General features: G+C 34.7%; 1 protein-coding gene and 27 non-coding genes across 28 annotated transcripts; all 28 read right to left on the minus strand.

Annotated features, from left to right (window-relative positions):
• Window positions 1-155: 155 nt before the first annotated feature.
• LOC147810235 (uncharacterized) lies at window positions 156-1,418 on the minus strand. Its single transcript, XM_087160443.1, has one exon. It carries the CDS (start codon window positions 1,416-1,418, stop codon window positions 156-158), a length of 1,263 nt encoding a protein of 420 aa, XP_087016569.1.
• Window positions 1,419-13,203: 11,785 nt separating this feature from the next.
• On the minus strand, window positions 13,204-13,277 carry TRNAI-AAU (transfer RNA isoleucine (anticodon AAU)). Its single transcript has one exon. It is a non-coding gene; the product is annotated as a tRNA-Ile (tRNA).
• A 207-nt stretch (window positions 13,278-13,484) lies between these two features.
• Window positions 13,485-13,558, minus strand: TRNAI-AAU (transfer RNA isoleucine (anticodon AAU)). Its single transcript has one exon. It is a non-coding gene; the product is annotated as a tRNA-Ile (tRNA).
• A 207-nt stretch (window positions 13,559-13,765) lies between these two features.
• Window positions 13,766-13,839, minus strand: TRNAI-AAU (transfer RNA isoleucine (anticodon AAU)). Its single transcript has one exon. It is a non-coding gene; the product is annotated as a tRNA-Ile (tRNA).
• A 207-nt stretch (window positions 13,840-14,046) lies between these two features.
• TRNAI-AAU (transfer RNA isoleucine (anticodon AAU)) lies at window positions 14,047-14,120 on the minus strand. Its single transcript has one exon. It is a non-coding gene; the product is annotated as a tRNA-Ile (tRNA).
• A 207-nt stretch (window positions 14,121-14,327) lies between these two features.
• On the minus strand, window positions 14,328-14,401 carry TRNAI-AAU (transfer RNA isoleucine (anticodon AAU)). Its single transcript has one exon. It is a non-coding gene; the product is annotated as a tRNA-Ile (tRNA).
• A 207-nt stretch (window positions 14,402-14,608) lies between these two features.
• On the minus strand, window positions 14,609-14,682 carry TRNAI-AAU (transfer RNA isoleucine (anticodon AAU)). The gene has a single exon. It is a non-coding gene; the product is annotated as a tRNA-Ile (tRNA).
• Window positions 14,683-14,889: 207 nt separating this feature from the next.
• On the minus strand, window positions 14,890-14,963 carry TRNAI-AAU (transfer RNA isoleucine (anticodon AAU)). Its single transcript has one exon. It is a non-coding gene; the product is annotated as a tRNA-Ile (tRNA).
• A 207-nt stretch (window positions 14,964-15,170) lies between these two features.
• TRNAI-AAU (transfer RNA isoleucine (anticodon AAU)) lies at window positions 15,171-15,244 on the minus strand. Its single transcript has one exon. It is a non-coding gene; the product is annotated as a tRNA-Ile (tRNA).
• A 207-nt stretch (window positions 15,245-15,451) lies between these two features.
• On the minus strand, window positions 15,452-15,525 carry TRNAI-AAU (transfer RNA isoleucine (anticodon AAU)). The gene has a single exon. It is a non-coding gene; the product is annotated as a tRNA-Ile (tRNA).
• Window positions 15,526-15,732: 207 nt separating this feature from the next.
• TRNAI-AAU (transfer RNA isoleucine (anticodon AAU)) lies at window positions 15,733-15,806 on the minus strand. Its single transcript has one exon. It is a non-coding gene; the product is annotated as a tRNA-Ile (tRNA).
• A 207-nt stretch (window positions 15,807-16,013) lies between these two features.
• TRNAI-AAU (transfer RNA isoleucine (anticodon AAU)) lies at window positions 16,014-16,087 on the minus strand. Its single transcript has one exon. It is a non-coding gene; the product is annotated as a tRNA-Ile (tRNA).
• A 207-nt stretch (window positions 16,088-16,294) lies between these two features.
• Window positions 16,295-16,368, minus strand: TRNAI-AAU (transfer RNA isoleucine (anticodon AAU)). The gene has a single exon. It is a non-coding gene; the product is annotated as a tRNA-Ile (tRNA).
• Window positions 16,369-16,575: 207 nt separating this feature from the next.
• Window positions 16,576-16,649, minus strand: TRNAI-AAU (transfer RNA isoleucine (anticodon AAU)). Its single transcript has one exon. It is a non-coding gene; the product is annotated as a tRNA-Ile (tRNA).
• A 207-nt stretch (window positions 16,650-16,856) lies between these two features.
• Window positions 16,857-16,930, minus strand: TRNAI-AAU (transfer RNA isoleucine (anticodon AAU)). Its single transcript has one exon. It is a non-coding gene; the product is annotated as a tRNA-Ile (tRNA).
• A 207-nt stretch (window positions 16,931-17,137) lies between these two features.
• Window positions 17,138-17,211, minus strand: TRNAI-AAU (transfer RNA isoleucine (anticodon AAU)). Its single transcript has one exon. It is a non-coding gene; the product is annotated as a tRNA-Ile (tRNA).
• Window positions 17,212-17,418: 207 nt separating this feature from the next.
• Window positions 17,419-17,492, minus strand: TRNAI-AAU (transfer RNA isoleucine (anticodon AAU)). Its single transcript has one exon. It is a non-coding gene; the product is annotated as a tRNA-Ile (tRNA).
• Window positions 17,493-17,699: 207 nt separating this feature from the next.
• TRNAI-AAU (transfer RNA isoleucine (anticodon AAU)) lies at window positions 17,700-17,773 on the minus strand. Its single transcript has one exon. It is a non-coding gene; the product is annotated as a tRNA-Ile (tRNA).
• Window positions 17,774-17,981: 208 nt separating this feature from the next.
• TRNAS-ACU (transfer RNA serine (anticodon ACU)) lies at window positions 17,982-18,055 on the minus strand. The gene has a single exon. It is a non-coding gene; the product is annotated as a tRNA-Ser (tRNA).
• Window positions 18,056-18,263: 208 nt separating this feature from the next.
• On the minus strand, window positions 18,264-18,337 carry TRNAS-ACU (transfer RNA serine (anticodon ACU)). The gene has a single exon. It is a non-coding gene; the product is annotated as a tRNA-Ser (tRNA).
• Window positions 18,338-18,827: 490 nt separating this feature from the next.
• On the minus strand, window positions 18,828-18,901 carry TRNAS-ACU (transfer RNA serine (anticodon ACU)). The gene has a single exon. It is a non-coding gene; the product is annotated as a tRNA-Ser (tRNA).
• Window positions 18,902-19,109: 208 nt separating this feature from the next.
• TRNAI-AAU (transfer RNA isoleucine (anticodon AAU)) lies at window positions 19,110-19,183 on the minus strand. The gene has a single exon. It is a non-coding gene; the product is annotated as a tRNA-Ile (tRNA).
• Window positions 19,184-19,673: 490 nt separating this feature from the next.
• Window positions 19,674-19,747, minus strand: TRNAI-AAU (transfer RNA isoleucine (anticodon AAU)). The gene has a single exon. It is a non-coding gene; the product is annotated as a tRNA-Ile (tRNA).
• Window positions 19,748-19,955: 208 nt separating this feature from the next.
• Window positions 19,956-20,029, minus strand: TRNAI-AAU (transfer RNA isoleucine (anticodon AAU)). Its single transcript has one exon. It is a non-coding gene; the product is annotated as a tRNA-Ile (tRNA).
• Window positions 20,030-20,237: 208 nt separating this feature from the next.
• On the minus strand, window positions 20,238-20,311 carry TRNAI-AAU (transfer RNA isoleucine (anticodon AAU)). The gene has a single exon. It is a non-coding gene; the product is annotated as a tRNA-Ile (tRNA).
• A 208-nt stretch (window positions 20,312-20,519) lies between these two features.
• Window positions 20,520-20,593, minus strand: TRNAI-AAU (transfer RNA isoleucine (anticodon AAU)). The gene has a single exon. It is a non-coding gene; the product is annotated as a tRNA-Ile (tRNA).
• A 208-nt stretch (window positions 20,594-20,801) lies between these two features.
• On the minus strand, window positions 20,802-20,875 carry TRNAI-AAU (transfer RNA isoleucine (anticodon AAU)). Its single transcript has one exon. It is a non-coding gene; the product is annotated as a tRNA-Ile (tRNA).
• Window positions 20,876-22,211: 1,336 nt separating this feature from the next.
• Window positions 22,212-22,285, minus strand: TRNAI-AAU (transfer RNA isoleucine (anticodon AAU)). Its single transcript has one exon. It is a non-coding gene; the product is annotated as a tRNA-Ile (tRNA).
• Window positions 22,286-22,695: the final 410 nt, after the last annotated feature.

The following is a 22,695-nucleotide window of genomic DNA, read 5'->3' on the forward strand; positions in this document are numbered from 1 at the left end:
TTCCTCAATACGGAAGAAGTTGGCTCTTTCGCATAAAATTCATTTTTAAAAAATTCTTTACACTTTGTGAAGAGAGAAGATGACCTTATTACAACGGACATTGATATAGCAGCCAAAAAGCCAAGTCATTTCTATAATACTATGTACTTTGATTATTAAAACCGATAAATTGTGTCTCTTCTCCAAGACAATTGATGTAGAGTTTTACTACTGTGTTGGAGCATGCAATTAAACCTGGATTTATATAAGACTTCTACTAGAAAGACAACGATAGACGTGAGCCATCCTATTACCAATGACGTGAAAGCACCCATGACGTCATGCAAAGTGAGTGCTCTGACACCACTCATGGAATTCTCCACAGTCGCCATTTCGTTCCGCAACTGCTTCTTAAAGAAGTAATGGTCCAGACTTTTGGCATAGAGCCCCGCTGCCGTCATGCGAAGAATGCTTCTGTCCAGCTGCTCACGGCAACAAAAATCTTTCCGGCAAAACATGACGACACTTGCTGAATATATGCTGTCTCTGGATAAAATTATACGGTCAGAAGGTAAAGATTGAATCAAAATATACGGCATTATCACGGCAAAGTTGTCATTTATAGCTTTTAGAACGTTTTGAGAAGAATACTTGATCTGCCAACCATTGGATAAGATTTTGTCACCGAGTCTCTTTACGTTTACATTCTCTTGTCCTGTCATGAACACTAAAATGCCTGCTCCTTCTAAGACTGCACATTTGTAACTGCCAGAGCCGACCGCTCTCGATAATTTTGGCAATGTATCTAAAGACGGATGCCGCCTTGGCAACATTAAAAACGACAAAACAGTTGACGTATACGACAACGCTATTACTAAAGCTCCAAAGTGCCAACATACGCACAGGCTCCTGTCTCTAAAGGTTGGCGATATTTTGATTTTAGACTGTTTCTGGAGAAGATTTGAAAAAACTCCGAAAAAAAGATCAGTTATGTGTGCTGGATTTCGATACAGATACCTCAAAATAATTGGCATCAAGAAAAGAATCACGATAATAGCCATCCAGACATGCATTCTGAAAGGGTAAATAATTACCTCCGCTTTTGAGGCCAGTGTTGGTGGGCTGATTATAAATCTTACTTCACCAAAATCGTAGGGGGCGCTAGGAGAAGCGATTTTTGCATATTCTTCTGTGAGTCCTAACCGTCCAACGGCTATATCAGAGTTATATGGAAATAAGTCATTTGGCTCTAAATCTCTATCAGTGATATTATCCTCGTTTCTTTCTACATAAACAAGATTCGTCCGCAGAGCTTGACTCATCATTCGAGTGAGTCCATCTTCAATACCACCCACAACTTCCAGTCCATTTGTTCTATCTACATCGAACATATTCAGATGAGAGTTTATAGCCAATGTTAGTACGTTTTCACGTTTCATTTTCGAGTGCTAAAAATTAAATTTAATTAGTATTTTTAATATTTTTGCCATTTTAATAAACGTAGGGGAGAGTTGGATAAAACGGGATAGTCGGACAAAACGGGATACGTCGCCTAGGGACCAGACTATTACAGCTATCTAGTGGACAACGACAGAAACGTGTTATTCGACCGTGATTATATCACTCTCGGTGCGTCCCGCCTCGAGATCACTATTTGATAGAAAGTTGTAGGTCTCAGAACTTTTTTACTCTATTTTTTTGCCATTTTCTACATTTACGTGCGTTGTTTTTTACATTGTACTGCCCACATATATGGGAATAAAATTCCGGTGAGTATTAAATTTAATTAACCATTTATTTACCAATATTTTTATGTGCAGTCTATCTAATTTTCTTTTCACATTTAGGCAGCAGCCATGTTTGTTTCAAAAAGTGTCGGAGTCGGACAAAACGGGACACTTGTGAGTTGGATAAAACGGGATAGAGTTTTTTATGTCCCGTTTTATCCACCTATTTATTTGTTGGATTATTACGTTTTAAAATAGCCATATATTAATGTAGGCCTAGGCTTTTTTAACAACTTATTTACATTAACTATGTATATTTTTGAAAAATTTAGTCTCTTTATATAGTAATGCAAAATTTGTTTATTAACGTTCATTATTAAGTATTTTATTTTCGACTTTCGACTCTAGGATTTTACATCTTTCTTTAGAACTAATTGTAATGTATTTCTCTGATAAAGACTTGAGCTTTTTTATATTTAAACAATATTATTTATATATTTGCATTATTTATTATTTTATATTTATATCTATGCAAAAAATTAAACATTGTGAACCCTATCCCGTTTTATCCAACCCAGGTATGCTAAAACGGGATATGTAAGAGTTTGGAAATAAATTTTTTTTTCTATTTCACGGTCATTAAAATTAGTTTAAAATATGTTTTTTGTGTGCTTCAATAAATGTTATAGCTACAGAAAAAAATAATGTATGGTTTTCCTTAACAGATATTCCGTAGTAAATAAAAATAATAATGGTATCCCGTTTTATCCAACTCTCCCCTACAATATATTTTTTATTATAATCTTAAACCGATGCGGTAAAATGCTAGATTCTTGCAAAACATTTAAGGCTATAAAACATATGTGTAAAACATATCTGTAGAAAATAACATGAATATGTGTATCAGTAAAACTTAATGTGTGCTTAAAACGCAATATTAGTTGTCTCGGTAACTTAAAATAACTCATTTATTATTTAAAATTAGAGTTAATAGGGTAGAAAATGAAACCGATTTTTGAAATTATTTTTCTGTGCGTTGCAAATAACGATTAAAGGAAAGGGGATGCCATTGAACATGAAATAAGACTCAATTTTAATAGTTGTGTTTAGAAGCAGTAATTGCTGTTGTGAAATGATGACACGAAAATGTTTAGCGTGTGTCTGAAACTAGATAATTGATACAGATATGAAAGAAACAAATGGTTAAGATTAGCAAGTGTGATATTGATGTAAGTTGAGTTATAACTATTTCTGTAATTGGTACAACTAAAAATAATTGGTCAATAACAAAAGAAAGTAGTTTTAGTTTCCCGGAAAAATTTGAATATCTAATATAATATTTAAATATATTTTTATGTTTAACTAATTCATAGGATCGTTCCTTTCCCCAGAAAGCTAATTTTAACAAAATATTTCATGAGGTTAGGTGCATCAATAGAAAGTAAAACAGCTATTAGCGGTGATTGGAAAAACTTAATAGCCTTAATTGAAGTTATTGGTCGGATTATAATTTGGTAGTTCGTTATGATTATTTTTTAATGAAATATCTCATGATACGTATATAAGTATACTTAAATGGTAGAGGGAGGGTCATGGTTATTTTGATTTAAGAAAGTGCAATTCTTCTTTAAAAAGCTTAAAAAATTATAGATTTGAATTGGTAAAGTTTTTTATAACTGACTTTTTTAGTTTAATGATATTTTGATGTATCAGAGTTTTCTTCATATCTTTTGATAGGTTTATTAAATGGGATACATGCAGGTGACATAGTGTGGGTATATCGATATTGATTGATTGTTGAAATGTCATTTGTTTACGTTAACGACTGTTCTTTTCATTATATTTCGAGTTAACCATGCCCGTCAAGCGTTCTCTTAGATGACACATTCCATATTCTTACACAAAGATTTTTTCACATTATTAAAATTATTAAAATAAAGCATTTTTAAAAAATATTAAAAAATATTAAAAAGATATTAAAAAATATGTATATTAAAAAGCCGGAAAACAAAATAATGAAAAGATATAATCACTTAATCAACTCACCCGATTTTATCCGCAAAGAGGAGTGCTTTCAAATATAATGTCAATATAGCCAAAGCAAAATATATCAATACAATAGCGTGAGGAGCACTCAAAAAAATTGAAATGAAAATAGAACGTATTAAGTAAAAAATATATCAAGCAAAAAACAGAAAATAAAATGAAAGAAAATACAGAACAAAACACAAAACGAAATGTGTAAAGCGAGTAGGGAATTCAAATGAACTTACACGCACCGAAATCTTTCAAGAATGATTTCAAATATTTTCGTAATAAGATTGTCAGATTACAAAATATGAAAACAGAATGGAGTTAGAAGTGTGTAAATAGAGGGATTTTTTTATGTAATCTTGTTATATATATATATATATATATATATATATATATATATATATATATATATATATATATATATATATATATATATATATATATATATATATATATATATATATATATATATATATATATTTTTTTTTTTTTTTTTTTTAATGGCGGGCACTTGGAGCTATTGTCCATTGGCCACAGAAAGTGCCAGAACTGCTAATTCTCTTTTCGTTACCCAGTGGGCACCTGTGGCGAAGCCACGGCGGTGGAACAGCGTCGCCCATGTCACACTACCACAACCCGTTTACAGGGCGGGTCACATTCACACATTCACACACAAAGGAGAAAGGACATAGAACACAGATAGAGGGAAAGAAACATCCATGCCTTGCCCAGGATTCGAACCCAGAACCTTTCTGATGCAAGGACAGTTCCCTGCCCCCTACACAGACTGGTCGGCATATATATATATATATATATATATATATATATATATATATATATATATATATATATATATATATATATATATATATATATATATATATATATATATATATATATATATATATATATATATATATATATATATATATATATATATATATATATATATATATATATATATATATATATATATATATATATATATATATATATATATATATATATATATATATATATATATATATATATATATATATATATATATAATTTATAGAATATGAAACTTTCTTTGATTAAGAGATAAGAGAAGTTTAAGTTGCGGACTAAACACGATAGTAAGTTATTGAAGGTGTTAGCATTGAAAGCATTGAAATTGTTTTTAAAAAAATATAAAGGATTTTGAAGATTTAAAAGAGCATCATTATTTTTCAAATCATTATACATTCAAAGCTTCTAGTTTCTTTTATTTTGTAAATTAAAGTACAAGTATTTCCAAAACTCGTGAAAAGCAGCAAATTTAAGATAATTTTTCGAAAAATAAATCAAAATGACGCTTTCTATATCCTAAAAAAACTTCTTAAAGTTTCAAAAATGCTACTTAAATATTGATTCAAAACACATGATCTAATTTCTGATAATGACTTAAATAAATAAGATTTTGATGGTTTGCATCATTCCTTAAAAGCAATAAAAATGTTTCATTTTTAACGTCAGGAACAAGCATTTTGTTGCGGTTTTCGTTTCCAATATTAAGGAAATTAATTTTAATCTGATAAAATAGCTAAAATTCTGGTTTTAAAACTACATTTTAAATATATATCCAAAACTCAAGATCCAAATTTTGACAGTACCTTGTAAATAATTAAATTTGCTATCGTTTATTAAATAAGCAAAAATCTTGTTATTTTTAAAGTTAGAAATGTGCATGTTTAAAATTTTTTTAAAATTATTATTCAAAAAATTTAAAAAAAAGAATTTAAAATAAGCAATGTCTAATAGCACTATCTAAACGAATGCTAAGAGTAATATTAATGAATCGTTAATGTCATGTTTAAAGGCACGCAACGAAAAAAGACACGTCAATTATAAGGATTAATACTACTATGCTTGATTATGACAGAATTTATTCTTTTTTGTGAATCAATAGTGATTAACGCTCTTGTCGCTTGTTGCTTACGTAATGTTCATTTGTTATTAGATTTCGCAATATAAATGTTTGCTAAAACTTTGCAAAGCAAGACGAATTTATTTGCATATGGCCTAGTTCTATTATCTTTTATGTTTACAATTGAATTTTTTTGAAGATAAATGTGTGTTGTTTTGGTTGGTTTGAAATTAATTTGTTTGTTTATTTTTCAAGAATAAGTTTCTAAGGTAACAGTTTATATAAAATGCCTCTTGCTAAAAATTATCCATGCCTATACTTTCTATAACTTTAAGAACTTCTCTTGCTAAAAATTATCCATAGCGTATGCTTTCTGAAACTAAGAGCTTTTCTTGCTAAGAATTATCCATGGCCTATACTTGCTGAAACTTAAAGAACTTTCTTGCTGAGAATTATTCATAGCGTATGCGTTTTGACACTTTAAGAGATTTTCTTGTTAAGAATTATCCATAACAAAGCATAACTAGTCATGTAAAAAAATAACTAGTCATAACTAACATGTAAATGCTTTAAATTAATTTTCTGGTTTAGTATAAGTGGCCAAATACTTGCTTCCGCTGAATTCTGATGGCTTAATTAGCAATTTAATTTATGCCATTCATTAGTGATGAAATATGATTGTTTAAATTAATAATGGAATATAATTTCTTTATTAGTTCTGGAATATGATTGTTTAAATCACTGATGGAATGTGATTGCTTTCATCAGTAATGGATTCTGGGTGCTTTCCTTAGCACAGGGATATGCTTATTTTCTTCAGAAATGGAATATGATTGCTTTCATCAGTTACGAAATATTATTGTTTTAACCAGCAACGGAACAAGATTGCTTTTATCAATGATAAATACATAATTGCTTTCCCCAGTATGATTAGTTTCATCAGTAACAGAATTCGTCAGTTCACAAAATGTCATGGCTTTTTTTAGTAAATAAATATGATTGATTTTAGCAGCATTTTAATCAGATAGCTTCAATAAATAATGGAATTTAATCTGATCGTATTTACCAGCAATGGGATAAGATTGCTTTCATTAGTAATATAACATGGTTGCTTTTCCCGATATGATTACTTTCATCAGCGATAGAATATTATTGCCTTAATTAGTAAGTAAATATAATTAATTTCATCAGTATATTAACAGGATTGCTGAAAAGTAATTGTTTAAATCAGAAATGGAATATGATTGATTTTTTTCAGTGATTGAATAGGATTTTTTTCTTCAGTGATAAAAAATGATTGCTTTCCCCAGTTCTGCAATTGCTTGCCTCAGAAATCGAACATTATTTCCTTTAATCAGTAAATAAATATAATTGATTTTATCATTATTTAATACTGATGAAATCTATCCGAAACCAGTGATTGAATAAAATTCTTCAAATCAGTAATGGAATATGATTGTTTTCTTCAGCGATAGAAATGGATTGCTTTCGCCAGTAACGTAAATGCCTTCATCAATAATATAATATGATTACCTTCATCAGTAACCGACTATGCATACAATTAATGACGTAATCAACGACGTAATATCAGTAAGTGTAAAGGATAAAAGTAAGTGAAGATGAAATTTCCAGAACATTTAACAATTGCCATTGGAGTTGCTTTAAATACCTTCGAAGTGAACAGAACTGAAGAAGGCGTAAAAGTTATTGGTGGCATTGAAGCTGAATTAACTCGTATAATTTCTGAAAATTTTAAAACTACTCTTACATTCGTCGAAAGATCTTCTGAGGAAGTAAACAGAGATTTAGTCAAAGATGATTGCTTCCCGAACAACTCAGATATCAGCATGGGGCGACTTGGCTTGTTTGAAGACGTAGCCAACATCGGTACACCATCCACGCCATATGACTATGGGGAAATCAGATTCGTCGCTAAGAAACCACGCGATCTTTCAAAAACAGAAGCATTTATTTTTCCTTTTAAAATTTGGATATGGATTTCCATTCTGTTTTTAGTTATTATTATGCCTCTTATTCATCGTTCCCTGTATCGAGATCGAATTGGCATGATGGATTTATTTTTTAATGTTGTCGCAAATTTATTACAGAAACCATATCCGATTAAAATATCGCCAACATTCGGAGATAGATCCATGACAATATTTTGGCTCTTGGGCAGCTTAATTTTGGTGTTTTCGTACACGTCAACAGTATTGTCTTACTTAATGGTTTCCACTACTGAACCAGCACTTGATACAGTTCTAAAGTTGCATCAAGCTGTTGAAAGCGGCACACACAAATGCGCCGTTTTGAAAGGTGCGAGCACGACTTTATTTATGAGAACTAGTGGACAATCCATTGTTCGAAATTTAGGAGAGAGAATATTTCAAAACAAATGGATGATTGACTATTTACCTCGAAGTATTTTAAACGCGGTCAATAAAGGGAATTTTGCCGTATTTATGCCACATTTCTTAATCAAGTCATTGCCTTTAAGTCAAGTAACAATTTCAAAAGACAATATATACTCTTCTGGGGTTGTTCTATATTCAAAAGAAGATTTTTGTTGCAGAGAAGAACTTGATATGTTTCTTCTAAGATTGACAGAAGCTGGATTATATCAGAAGATCTCGAACGATTACTTTTTTAAACTGCTTTTACCCAGCAAGTTCTCAAGTTCTAGAGCAACATCAAGCGAAACCAGAGCCTTGACATCGATGGATATTGTGGGGGCTTTTATATCATTAGTCGCGGGATGGGTTTTTTCTACAACTGTTTTGATTGGAGAACTTCTTTGTTGTGAGTTAGGAAGAAATAAGATTCAAATAAAAGATTTCAAAGGGGTGTCCATTGAACATAGTTTTTGCTAATGTTTTCACGGTATGCATTGTACAAAATGAAAGAGAGAATAACTTTTCTTCTCTGATATTCATGATTTAGGCCTCAATCGTTCCTTACCGTAAATAGGCTGATTTATTTGATTATTCAAGATACGAAATCGGATATCAAAGATACATTTTTTTGGAGGGGCTCAAATCCTAGATCTTTCAAAACTGTTTAAATTATAATTTCTCAAGAACTAATCGACCGATTCCCTTCATATTTGGAAATTGTACCATTTAAAATTACATAGATTAAAGGTCAGTAAAAATTTGTATACCTTTAAATTTAAAACTTTCAGCTCATCTTTATAATAAATAATGAAAATTAATAAATAATTTAAATAATAAATTATCAATAAAAAATTATAAATAATAAGTTATAAATAAATGCATTTATAAATTTAATTATTTTTCGGTAAAGAAGTTTCATAATCGTGTATAACATAGCTAGGGAGATATGGTGAAATACTCAAGAAATGAAATTAACTTTAAGGGGACGACCATTCGCCTGTCCGAACAATAGGGATCAATTTCTCCAGATCTCCCATATTTTGAATGTCGAAAATTCGAACCATCGAAAAAAAATGTTTATTTAGAGAAAATAAAATTTTATGTCAGAGCTTGTAATTTTAAATATCGCGTGAACCAATTAATTAGCATATTTAAGGTCTTGAAACATTAAGTTTGAGTCCTAGAACATATAAAAATCTAATGGGTGATCTGAATCATGGTGTTCTTTTTCTTTACGAACTGTGCATAGGTTTTCTTAAATATTGTTAGGATAATTTGAGGAAGATATCTATATTTTATTTAGAAATTTTATTTTTTATGATTGTTTGTTGTAAAAATTAAATAAATTAATGAAGAGTTCCTTTTGGAGAAGCGACTTTTCTTTAGAAATAACCAGTTTGTGTAACAAAGCATTTAAGCTTCAGATTTCACCCCATTTTAAAAATCTGTCAGTTTTAGAACTAGATTTACAACTAATATTCAATAAGTGTTATGATAGACAAAGCTTAAGTTTCTATTTACCCAATTAGTTTTCTTAAGTTGAACGGCGAATTAATAAAAATATCATTAATTTAGCTGGAAAACTGTCATAATGTTATGTGAAGTTTTTCTTTCTTTCTTTTGTCCAATGATTTTTCGTATGTGTGGGACACAATCAAACAGTATGTTGTTAATTTAAATGTTTGATTTTAATATAAATACAGTCTAGTTCTGCTGATTTTAAAATAATTCAAAACTAAATTACTTAGCTGAATAAAATAATTTTTTAAGCCTTGAATGGTGAAGCAAATAAGTGTATAAAATGTGTTTTCATTGAAAAAATAATAATAAATAAATAGAAATTTTTTTTTGGAGAGACTTCTATCTCTACAAAATGTGTTGTTTTGATTGCGATTCTCTTTAAAGCTTTTTTCTAAGCTTTTTAAAACTCCAATGTTCACATTAAGAAAAAAATAGTATTGTCAAAACCAGCATATATTAAAATTAACAGTGTTTCTGACTCTATTGAAACACCCAGAAGCTCCGTAATTTTTACCAAATCGTTTTGGTAATTATATTGGTAAAATTAATAATAAAATATGGTTTCATAATACAGAAATGATAAAATTTGATAAATATGGTAAACTTTGGTAATTTTATCTTAGAGCGTGGCATAAAAATCCTTCATTCGAAAAAATTTAATTTTCAATTCGGTATTTTTTATTAAATGTGTAGTAATGAGAATTATAATATTGAAAACCAGAATTTTCGGTAAACCATTACCATATGAACCGAAAAATTTCCAAAAGAATAGTTCAAATACCATATGCTTTGATTTTATTATGAGGATTATGTTTTTTTCCCACCGAAAAGGTCATTACTATACAGCAGGGCAATTTTACAAAAATTTTTTCCCCCTGCATAGTACACATAGTTAATTGCAAATTTTTTTGTTACAGTTCCTTCTGAAAATGTAATGAATGAGGGTATAGTAATTAATTTCTTTGCATAAGCTATGTTGCTCTAAAGCAGTGGTTACTAACTGGAGGCCCGCGGGCCACATCCGGCCCACCAAGCCTTTTAGTAACCCGCGAACTAAAATATATTAGATGTCATTTAATGTGTAGTTCAATACTTTGTTTTGTACAACTTGATAAGAATCTGACCGTAAAATTTTATGTTACTTCAAACATAAAAGAGCCCTATATAAAATTTTGATAAATTTGTGGCCAGCCATTTGACTGGTGTTTTTAATCGCGGCCCCCGGCCTCATGTAAGTTGGAAACACCTGCTCTAAAGCTTTTAAATGAGAAAATATAGCCAAAAATAAAGAAATAAATTTTTTTTTCTATTTTTTCAAAAAAAAAGTTTTTAAAAAATATTGCTATTATGAATGAATTTCTCCACAATTTCATGTATTTTTTTTGAGCAGAGAATACAAAAAACGTTTTATTATAAAATTAGATCATTTTACTAAAAATGAACGAAAGTAAATAACTTATATTGTAAAAAATTTTTCACAAACATTAAAATAAAAAACAAACGAAGATCTTCAGCCTGGAAAATAAACACAATTTGTATTATGATTTTCTTTAAACTTCTGAATGAAAACTCGTACTAGCTTTTCTCATTTCTAAAATTCCATGCACATGTCCGACAATGGGTATTTCATCTCAAATTTTCTGAAAAAAATTATTTTATCTTGCATTCGTTTAGTTAACTCATTTAACGCCATGGGAAATAATCTAGTGCATTCTACGTTCAAATCATGTAACATGCCCATAATGTTTATTTAAAATTTTTTTTTTTGTGTAATTGCTGACCAGTTCATGACGTTCACTGTCCCCAATGTACGGTCTTTACAGTTTCATGTCTGAATTTCACAAAATTATAGGATACTTTTATTTACAATGGTCCCGCAGTGAACTGATCGTTAAGACACGGTTCCCAGCAGATCACCGAAGTCAAGCATCACTGGTTACGGTCAGTGTGCTGGAGGGTGACCACTTGGATCAGTCTGCGTAGGGACCGAGGGTGTGCGGTATTGGTCCTCGTTAAACTGTGCTACCGTAAAGTGCTCGACTTCGCGCGCAGGTCGTCGGGCTACCGAAGTGGGGGTGTCATCCCTTCCGCAGAGGATCAAAATTGTGATGGCATGTCTTCGGATCATCCTCCGGGATGTTTCCCAGACCGTCGCCAATAGCCCATTGTGCAGCTCTAGTGCGACGTAAAGTAACAACAACATATTTACAATGATTTTCGTTGTTCGCACAGTACAATGGTAAAATTTTCCTTTTTTTTCTCTCACGCGGAACTCCCCCCCCTCAAAAAAAATTAAAAAAAAAAGAATTAAAAGTAGTTTGAAAAAGTATTCTGTATTTTTGATTTAAAAGCACAAACTCTGGATGTGGGAGTACCCCATTATACTTACGATGAAGCATGTACGATATTTAGTTGGTTGGTTGGTGTCGTGTCCATGAGGAGAACTATAGATATCCATGAGTGTGCTAAACACAACCGGCTAACTCTTTGATGTTGTGGGAGTACACACTCTCGATGTCAAAGGGGGAGAATTCCCCAAGCTGAGTCAGAGAGCTGGCAGGGCAGTCAAAAATATGTTTTGGTGTTAGTGGAATATCATCACAGTTACTGCAGAGGTTCTACTATTGCCATCTCCCTGGATCTTCATACTTCGATAGAGACCAGTTCTAAGGAGGCGGAGGATAGTTTTGGTAAGGTCTCTATTTGCATTTATTTCACAAATCAGCGAGCCTTTTTTAAGGGTGTTTTCTCTCAGACGGAAATTTGCGATCGAATTAACATCGTCAAGAGAGACCTTGACGATAGTTTCATTATTGAGATGTCTCCCTTCCTTAACAAGTTGATCTGCCTCTTCGTTTCTAGGCATGCCGACATGTGCGGGCAACCTTTGCAGATTGCATATCTTGTTTAGTTTGCCAACTTCTTAAAAGGGAGATTTTTAGTTAATATTATGAAAAAAAGGAAAAAGAAAACACAAATTGGATGAAAGTTATGTGGCAACTGTGTTCAGATCCATATCTGATGTAAAAACAAAGAGGGGACGTAGTAACAAAAACAGAGAAAAGCCACGTTGGGAATTGGGTTGTGAAGGTACGCTCTGACATCGCGGAATCGTGGGATCCGTATTTATAATAACAATATTAACATGAAATAAAGCATCTGCATTTTAAGATAACCTATATGCAAAATTAAAATGATATCTAAAAATTAAGAGATTATAGAAACTCCATTCTCAAAGGTCTAATTTATAAAATAATTTCAATATTTTATTTCTTAATATTTCAAAAGAAAGCAGAAATTTTTTTTTAAAAATAATTTCTTCGTACTTTGTGTATAAGGCAGCGTTAAGTCTTCGTAAAAAAGCAAACAACCATTGAACCCAAAGCTCATTGAGGGATCGAACTCGACCTTCGCGTTATTAGCACGACGCTCAAACCAACTGAGCTAATGGGCCACGCTGCAGACATGTTTAGTAAAAAAATAATGATGTTCGGGGTCAAACATTTATATTGTGTATAACTAGACAGAAAAGCTAGTATAAATCGGCATATCTGCATAAATATTGATTTGAATTGTTTAGGACAGTCGGAAAAATAAACTATAAAAAGCCGCAATAAGGATCGCAGTAACAAATTGTGATCCGAAGACAAAATTGAACCACTGGCCCATGGGGGGATCGAACCCACGACCTTCGCGTTATTAGCACGACGCTCTAACCAACTGAGCTAATGGGCCACGCTGCAGACATGTTTAGTAAAAAAATAATGATGTTCGGGGTCAAACATTTATATTGTGTATAACTAGACAGAAAAGCTAGTATAAATCGGCATATCTGCATAAATATTGATTTGAATTGTTTAGGACAGTCGGAAAAATAAACTATAAAAAGCCGCAATAAGGATCGCAGTAACAAATTGTGATCCGAAGACAAAATTGAACCACTGGCCCATGGGGGGATCGAACCCACGACCTTCGCGTTATTAGCACGACGCTCTAACCAACTGAGCTAATGGGCCACGCTGCAGACATGTTTAGTAAAAAAATAATGATGTTCGGGGTCAAACATTTATATTGTGTATAACTAGACAGAAAAGCTAGTATAAATCGGCATATCTGCATAAATATTGATTTGAATTGTTTAGGACAGTCGGAAAAATAAACTATAAAAAGCCGCAATAAGGATCGCAGTAACAAATTGTGATCCGAAGACAAAATTGAACCACTGGCCCATGGGGGGATCGAACCCACGACCTTCGCGTTATTAGCACGACGCTCTAACCAACTGAGCTAATGGGCCACGCTGCAGACATGTTTAGTAAAAAAATAATGATGTTCGGGGTCAAACATTTATATTGTGTATAACTAGACAGAAAAGCTAGTATAAATCGGCATATCTGCATAAATATTGATTTGAATTGTTTAGGACAGTCGGAAAAATAAACTATAAAAAGCCGCAATAAGGATCGCAGTAACAAATTGTGATCCGAAGACAAAATTGAACCACTGGCCCATGGGGGGATCGAACCCACGACCTTCGCGTTATTAGCACGACGCTCTAACCAACTGAGCTAATGGGCCACGCTGCAGACATGTTTAGTAAAAAAATAATGATGTTCGGGGTCAAACATTTATATTGTGTATAACTAGACAGAAAAGCTAGTATAAATCGGCATATCTGCATAAATATTGATTTGAATTGTTTAGGACAGTCGGAAAAATAAACTATAAAAAGCCGCAATAAGGATCGCAGTAACAAATTGTGATCCGAAGACAAAATTGAACCACTGGCCCATGGGGGGATCGAACCCACGACCTTCGCGTTATTAGCACGACGCTCTAACCAACTGAGCTAATGGGCCACGCTGCAGACATGTTTAGTAAAAAAATAATGATGTTCGGGGTCAAACATTTATATTGTGTATAACTAGACAGAAAAGCTAGTATAAATCGGCATATCTGCATAAATATTGATTTGAATTGTTTAGGACAGTCGGAAAAATAAACTATAAAAAGCCGCAATAAGGATCGCAGTAGCAAATTGTGATCCGAAGACAAAATTGAACCACTGGCCCATGGGGGGATCGAACCCACGACCTTCGCGTTATTAGCACGACGCTCTAACCAACTGAGCTAATGGGCCACGCTGCAGACATGTTTAGTAAAAAAATAATGATGTTCGGGGTCAAACATTTATATTGTGTATAACTAGACAGAAAAGCTAGTATAAATCGGCATATCTGCATAAATATTGATTTGAATTGTTTAGGACAGTCGGAAAAATAAACTATAAAAAGCCGCAATAAGGATCGCAGTAACAAATTGTGATCCGAAGACAAAATTGAACCACTGGCCCATGGGGGGATCGAACCCACGACCTTCGCGTTATTAGCACGACGCTCAAACCAACTGAGCTAATGGGCCACGCTGCAGACATGTTTAGTAAAAAAATAATGATGTTCGGGGTCAAACATTTATATTGTGTATAACTAGACAGAAAAGCTAGTATAAATCGGCATATCTGCATAAATATTGATTTGAATTGTTTAGGACAGTCGGAAAAATAAACTATAAAAAGCCGCAATAAGGATCGCAGTAACAAATTGTGATCCGAAGACAAAATTGAACCACTGGCCCATGGGGGGATCGAACCCACGACCTTCGCGTTATTAGCACGACGCTCTAACCAACTGAGCTAATGGGCCACGCTGCAGACATGTTTAGTAAAAAAATAATGATGTTCGGGGTCAAACATTTATATTGTGTATAACTAGACAGAAAAGCTAGTATAAATCGGCATATCTGCATAAATATTGATTTGAATTGTTTAGGACAGTCGGAAAAATAAACTATAAAAAGCCGCAATAAGGATCGCAGTAACAAATTGTGATCCGAAGACAAAATTGAACCACTGGCCCATGGGGGGATCGAACCCACGACCTTCGCGTTATTAGCACGACGCTCAAACCAACTGAGCTAATGGGCCACGCTGCAGACATGTTTAGTAAAAAAATAATGATGTTCGGGGTCAAACATTTATATTGTGTATAACTAGACAGAAAAGCTAGTATAAATCGGCATATCTGCATAAATATTGATTTGAATTGTTTAGGACAGTCGGAAAAATAAACTATAAAAAGCCGCAATAAGGATCGCAGTAACAAATTGTGATCCGAAGACAAAATTGAACCACTGGCCCATGGGGGGATCGAACCCACGACCTTCGCGTTATTAGCACGACGCTCTAACCAACTGAGCTAATGGGCCACGCTGCAGACATGTTTAGTAAAAAAATAATGATGTTCGGGGTCAAACATTTATATTGTGTATAACTAGACAGAAAAGCTAGTATAAATCGGCATATCTGCATAAATATTGATTTGAATTGTTTAGGACAGTCGGAAAAATAAACTATAAAAAGCCGCAATAAGGATCGCAGTAACAAATTGTGATCCGAAGACAAAATTGAACCACTGGCCCATGGGGGGATCGAACCCACGACCTTCGCGTTATTAGCACGACGCTCTAACCAACTGAGCTAATGGGCCACGCTGCAGACATGTTTAGTAAAAAAATAATGATGTTCGGGGTCAAACATTTATATTGTGTATAACTAGACAGAAAAGCTAGTATAAATCGGCATATCTGCATAAATATTGATTTGAATTGTTTAGGACAGTCGGAAAAATAAACTATAAAAAGCCGCAATAAGGATCGCAGTAACAAATTGTGATCCGAAGACAAAATTGAACCACTGGCCCATGGGGGGATCGAACCCACGACCTTCGCGTTATTAGCACGACGCTCTAACCAACTGAGCTAATGGGCCACGCTGCAGACATGTTTAGTAAAAAAATAATGATGTTCGGGGTCAAACATTTATATTGTGTATAACTAGACAGTAAAGCTAGTATAAATCGGCATATCTGCATAAATATTGATTTGAATTGTTTAGGACAGTCCGAAAAATAAACTATAAAAAGCCGCAATAAGGATCGCAGTAACAAATTGTGATCCGAAGACAAAATTGAACCACTGGCCCATGGGGGGATCGAACCCACGACCTTCGCGTTATTAGCACGACGCTCTAACCAACTGAGCTAATGGGCCACGCTGCAGACATGTTTAGTAAAAAAATAATGATGTTCGGGGTCAAACATTTATATTGTGTATAACTAGACAGAAAAGCTAGTATAAATCGGCATATCTGCATAAATATTGATTTGAATTGTTTAGGACAGTCGGAAAAATAAACTATAAAAAGCCGCAATAAGGATCACGGTAACAAATTGTGATCCGAAGACAAAATTGAACCACTGGCCCATGGGGGGATCGAACCCACGACCTTCGCGTTATTAGCACGACGCTCTAACCAACTGAGCTAATGGGCCACGCTGCAGACATGTTTAGTAAAAAAATAATGATGTTCGGGGTCAAACATTTATATTGTGTATAACTAGACAGAAAAGCTAGTATAAATCGGCATATCTGCATAAATATTGATTTGAATTGTTTAGGACAGTCGGAAAAATAAACTATAAAAAGCCGCAATAAGGATCGCAGTAACAAATTGTGATCCGAAGACAAAATTGAACCACTGGCCCATGGGGGGATCGAACCCACGACCTTCGCGTTATTAGCACGACGCTCTAACCAACTGAGCTAATGGGCCACGCTGCAGACATGTTTAGTAAAAAAATAATGATGTTCGGGGTCAAACATTTATATTGTGTATAACTAGACAGAAAAGCTAGTATAAATCGGCATATCTGCATAAATATTGATTTGAATTGTTTAGGACAGTCGGAAAAATAAACTATAAAAAGCCGCAATAAGGATCGCAGTAACAAATTGTGATCCGAAGACAAAATTGAACCACTGGCCCATGGGGGGATCGAACCCACGACCTTCGCGTTATTAGCACGACGCTCTAACCAACTGAGCTAATGGGCCACGCTGCAGACATGTTTAGTAAAAAAATAATGATGTTCGGGGTCAAACATTTATATTGTGTATAACTAGACAGAAAAGCTAGTATAAATCGGCATATCTGCATAAATATTGATTTGAATTGTTTAGGACAGTCGGAAAAATAAACTATAAAAAGCCGCAATAAGGATCACGGTAACAAATTGTGATCCGAAGACAAAATTGAACCACTGGCCCATGGGGGGATCGAACCCACGACCTTCGCGTTATTAGCACGACGCTCTAACCAACTGAGCTAATGGGCCACGCTGCAGACATGTTTAGTAAAAAAATAATGATGTTCGGGGTCAAACATTTATATTGTGTATAACTAGACAGAAAAGCTAGTATAAATCGGCATATCTGCATAAATATTGATTTGAATTGTTTAGGACAGTAGGAAAAAATAAACTATAAAAAGCCGCAATAAGGATCACGGTAACAAATTGTGATCCGAAGACAAAATTGAACCACTGGCCAATGGGGGGATCGAACCCACGACCTTCGCGTTAGTAGCACGACGCTCTAACCAACTGAGCTAATGGGCCACGCCGCAGACATGTGTAGTAAAAAAATAATGATGTTCGGGGTCAAACATTTATATTGTGTATAACTAGACAGAAAAGCTAGTATAAATCGGCATATCTGCATAAGTATTGATTTGAATTGTTTAGGACAGTCGGAAAAAATAAACTATAAAAAACCGCAATAAGGATCACGGTAACAAATTGTGATCCGAAGACAAAATTGAACCACTGTCCCTTGGGGGAATCGAACCCACGACCTTCGCGTTAGTAGCACGACGCTCTAACCAACTGAGCTAATGGGCCACGCTGCAGACATGTTTAGTAGAAAAGTAATGATGTTCGGGGTCAAACATTTATATTGTGTATAACTGGACAGAAAAGCTAGTATGAATCGGCACATCTGCATAAATATTGATTTGAATTGTTTAGGACAGTAGGAAAAAATAAACTATAAAATGCCGCAATAAGGATCACGGTAACAAATTGTGATCCGCAGACAAAATTGAACCACTGGCCCATGGGGGGATCGAACCCACGACCTTCGCAGAATTAGCACGACGCTCTAACCAACTGAGCTAATGGGCCACGCTGCAGACATGTTTAGTAGAAAAGTAATGATGTTCGGGGTCAAACATTTATATTGTGTATAACTAGACAGAAAAGCTAGTATGAATCGGCACATCTGCATAAATATTGATTTGAATTGTTTATGACAGTAGGAAAAAATAAACTATAAAATGCCGCAATAAGGATCACGGTAACAAATTGTGATCCGCAGACAAAATTGAACCACTGGCCCATGGGGGGATCGAACCCACGACCCTCGCGTTAGTAGCACGACGCTCTAACCAACTGAGCTAATGGGCCACGCTGCAGACATGTTTAGTAAAAAAATAATGATGTACGGGGTCAAACATTTATATTGTGTATAACTAGACAGAAAAGCTAGTATGAATCGGCACATCTGCATAAATATTGATTTGAATTGTTTAGGACAGTGGGAAAAAATAAACTATAAAAAACCGCAATAAGGATCACGGTAACAAATTGTGATCCGAAGGCAAAATTGAACCACTGGCCCATGGGGGGATCGAACCCACGACCTTCGCGTTATTAGCACGACGCTCTAACCAACTGAGCTAATGGGCCACGCTGCAGACATGTTTAGTAGAAAAGTAATGATGTTCGGGGTCAAACATTTATATTGTGTATAACTAGACAGAAAAGCTAGTATGAATCGGCACATCTGCATAAATATTGATATGAATTGTTTAGTTCAGTAGGAAAAAATAAGCTATAAAAAGCCGCAATAAGGATCGCGGTAACAAATTGTGATCCGAAGAAAAAATTGAACCACTGGCCCATGGGGGGATCGAACCCACAACCTTCGCGTTATTAGCACGACGCTCTATCCAACTGAGCTAATGGGCCACGCTGCGTACATGTTTAGTAAAAAAATAATGATGTTCGGGGTCAAACATTTACATTGTGTATAACTAGACAGAAAAGCTAGTATGAATCGGCAGATCTGCATAAATATTGATATGAATTGTTTAGGACAGTAGGAAAAAATAAACTATAAAAAGCCGCAATAAGGATCACGGTAACAAATTGTGATCCGAAGACAAAATTGAACCACTGGCCCATGGGGGGATCGAACCCACGACCTTCGCGTTATTAGCACGACGCTCTAACCAACTGAGCTAATGGGCCACGCAGCAGACATGTTTAGTAAAAAAATAATGATGTTCGGGGTCAAACATTTATATTGTGTATAACTGGACAGAAAAGCTAGTATGAATCGGCATATCTGCATAAATATTGATATGAATTGTTTAGGGCAGTAGGAAAAAATAAACTATAAAAAGCCGCAATAAGGATCACGGTAACAAATTGTGATCCGAAGAAAAAATTGAACCACTGGCCCATGGGGGGATCGAACCCACGACCTTCGCGTTATTAACACGACGCTCTAACCAACTGAGCTAATGGGCCACGCTGCAGACATGTTTAGTAAAAAAATAATGATGTTCGGGGTCAAACATTTATATTGTGTATAACTAGACAGAAAAGCTAGTATAAATCGGCATATCTGCATAAATATTGATTTGAATTGTTTAGGACAGTGGGGAAAAATAAACTATAAAAAGCCGCAATAAGGATCACGGTAACAAATTGTGATCCGAAGAAAAAATTGAACCACTGGCCCATGGGGGGATCGAACCCACGACCTTCGCGTTATTAACACGACGCTCTAACCAACTGAGCTAATGGGCCACGCTGCAGACATGTTTAGTAAAAAAATAATGATGTTCGGGGTCAAACATTTATATTGTGTATAACTAGACAGAAAAGCTAGTATAAATCGGCATATCTGCATAAATATTGATTTGAATTGTTTAGGACAGTGGGGAAAAATAAACTATAAAAAGCCGCAATAAGGATCACGGTTACAAATTGTGATCCGAACACAAAATTTAACCACTGGCCCATGGGGGGATCGAACCCACGACCTTCGCGTTATTAGCACGACGCTCTAACCAACTGAGCTAATGGGCCACGCTGCAGACATGTTTAGTAAAAAAATAATGATGTTCGGGGTCAAACATTTATATTGTGTATAACTAGACAGAAAAGCTAGTATGAATCGGCATATCTGCATAAATATTAATATGAATTGTTTAGGACAGTAGGAAAAAATAAACTATAAAATGCCGCAATAAGGATCACGGTAACAAATTGTGATCCGAACACAAAATTTAACCACTGGCCCATGGGGGGATCGAACCCACGACCTTCGCGTTATTAGCACGACGCTCTAACCAACTGAGCTAATGGGCCACGCTGCAGACATGTTTAGTAAAAAAATAATGATGTTCGGGGTCAAACATTTATATTGTGTATAACTGGACAGAAAAGCTAGTATAAATCGGCATATCTGCATAAATATTGATTTGAATTGTTTAGGACAGTGGGGAAAAATAAACTATAAAAAGCCGCAATAAGGATCACGGTTACAAATTGTGATCCGAAGACAAAATTGAACCACTGGCCCATGGGGGGATCGAACCCACGACCTTCGCGTTATTAGCACGACGCTCTAACCAACCGAGCTAATGGGCCACGCTGCAGACATGTTTAGTAAAAAAATAATGATGTTCGGGGTCAAACATTTATATTGTGTATAACTGGACAGAAAAGCTAGTATGAATCGGCATATCTGCATAAATATTGATATGAATTGTTTAGGACAGTAGGAAAAAATAAACTACAAAAAGCCGCAATAAGGATCACGGTAACAAATTGTGATCCGAAGAAAAAATTGAACCACTGGCCCATGGGGGGATCGAACCCACGACCTTCGCGTTATTAGCACGACGCTCTAACCAACCGAGCTAATGGGCCACGCTGCAGACATGTTTAGTAAAAAAATAATGATGTTCGGGGTCAAACATTTATATTGTGTATAACTGGACAGAAAAGCTAGTATGAATCGGCATATCTGCATAAATATTGATTTGAATTGTTTAGGACAGTGGGGAAAAATAAACTACAAAAAGCCGCAATAAGGATCACGGTTACAAATTGTGATCCGAAGACAAAATTGAACCACTGGCCCATGGGGGGATCGAACCCACGACCTTCGCGTTATTAGCACGACGCTCTAACCAACCGAGCTAATGGGCCACGCTGCAGACATGTTTAGTAAAAAAATAATGATGTTCGGGGTCAAACATTTATATTGTGTATAACTGGACAGAAAAGCTAGTATGAATCGGCATATCTGCATAAATATTGATATGAATTGTTTAGGACAGTAGGAAAAAATAAACTACAAAAAGCCGCAATAAGGATCACGGTAACAAATTGTGATCCGAAGAAAAAATTGAACCACTGGCCCATGGGGGGATCGAACCCACGACCTTCGCGTTATTAGCACGACGCTCTAACCAACCGAGCTAATGGGCCACGCTGCAGACATGTTTAGTAAAAAAATAATGATGTTCGGGGTCAAACATTTATATTGTGTATAACTGGACAGAAAAGCTAGTATGAATCGGCATATCTGCATAAATATTGATATGAATTGTTTAGGACAGTAGGAAAAAATAAACTACAAAAAGCCGCAATAAGGATCACGGTAACAAATTGTGATCCGAAGAAAAAATTGAACCACTGGCCCATGGGGGGATCGAACCCACGACCTTCGCGTTATTAGCACGACGCTCTAACCAACTGAGCTAATGGGCCACGCTGCAGACATGTTTAGTAAAAAAATAATGATGTTCGGGGTCAAACATTTATATTGTGTATAACTGGACAGAAAAGCTAGTATGAATCGGCATATCTGCATAAATATTGATATGAATTGTTTAGGACAGTAGGAAAAAATAAACTATAAAAAGCCGTATTAAGGATCACGGTAACAAATTGTGATCCGAAGAAAAAATTGAACCACTGGCCCATGGGGGGATCGTACCCACGACCTTCGCGTTATTAGCACGACGCTCTAACCAACTGAGCTAATGGGCCACGCTGCAGACATGTTTAGTAAAAAAATAATGATGTTCGGGGTCAAACATTTATATTGTGTATAACTGGACAGAAAAGCTAGTATGAATCGGCATATCTGCATAAATATTGGTATGAATTGTTTAGGA

The sequence above is a fragment of the Parasteatoda tepidariorum genome, chromosome 4 (genome assembly GCF_982258835.1).
Source record: "Parasteatoda tepidariorum strain Cologne lab strain chromosome 4, Ptep-v5.0, whole genome shotgun sequence".
NCBI classification, from domain to species: Eukaryota; Metazoa; Arthropoda; class Arachnida; order Araneae; family Theridiidae; genus Parasteatoda; species Parasteatoda tepidariorum.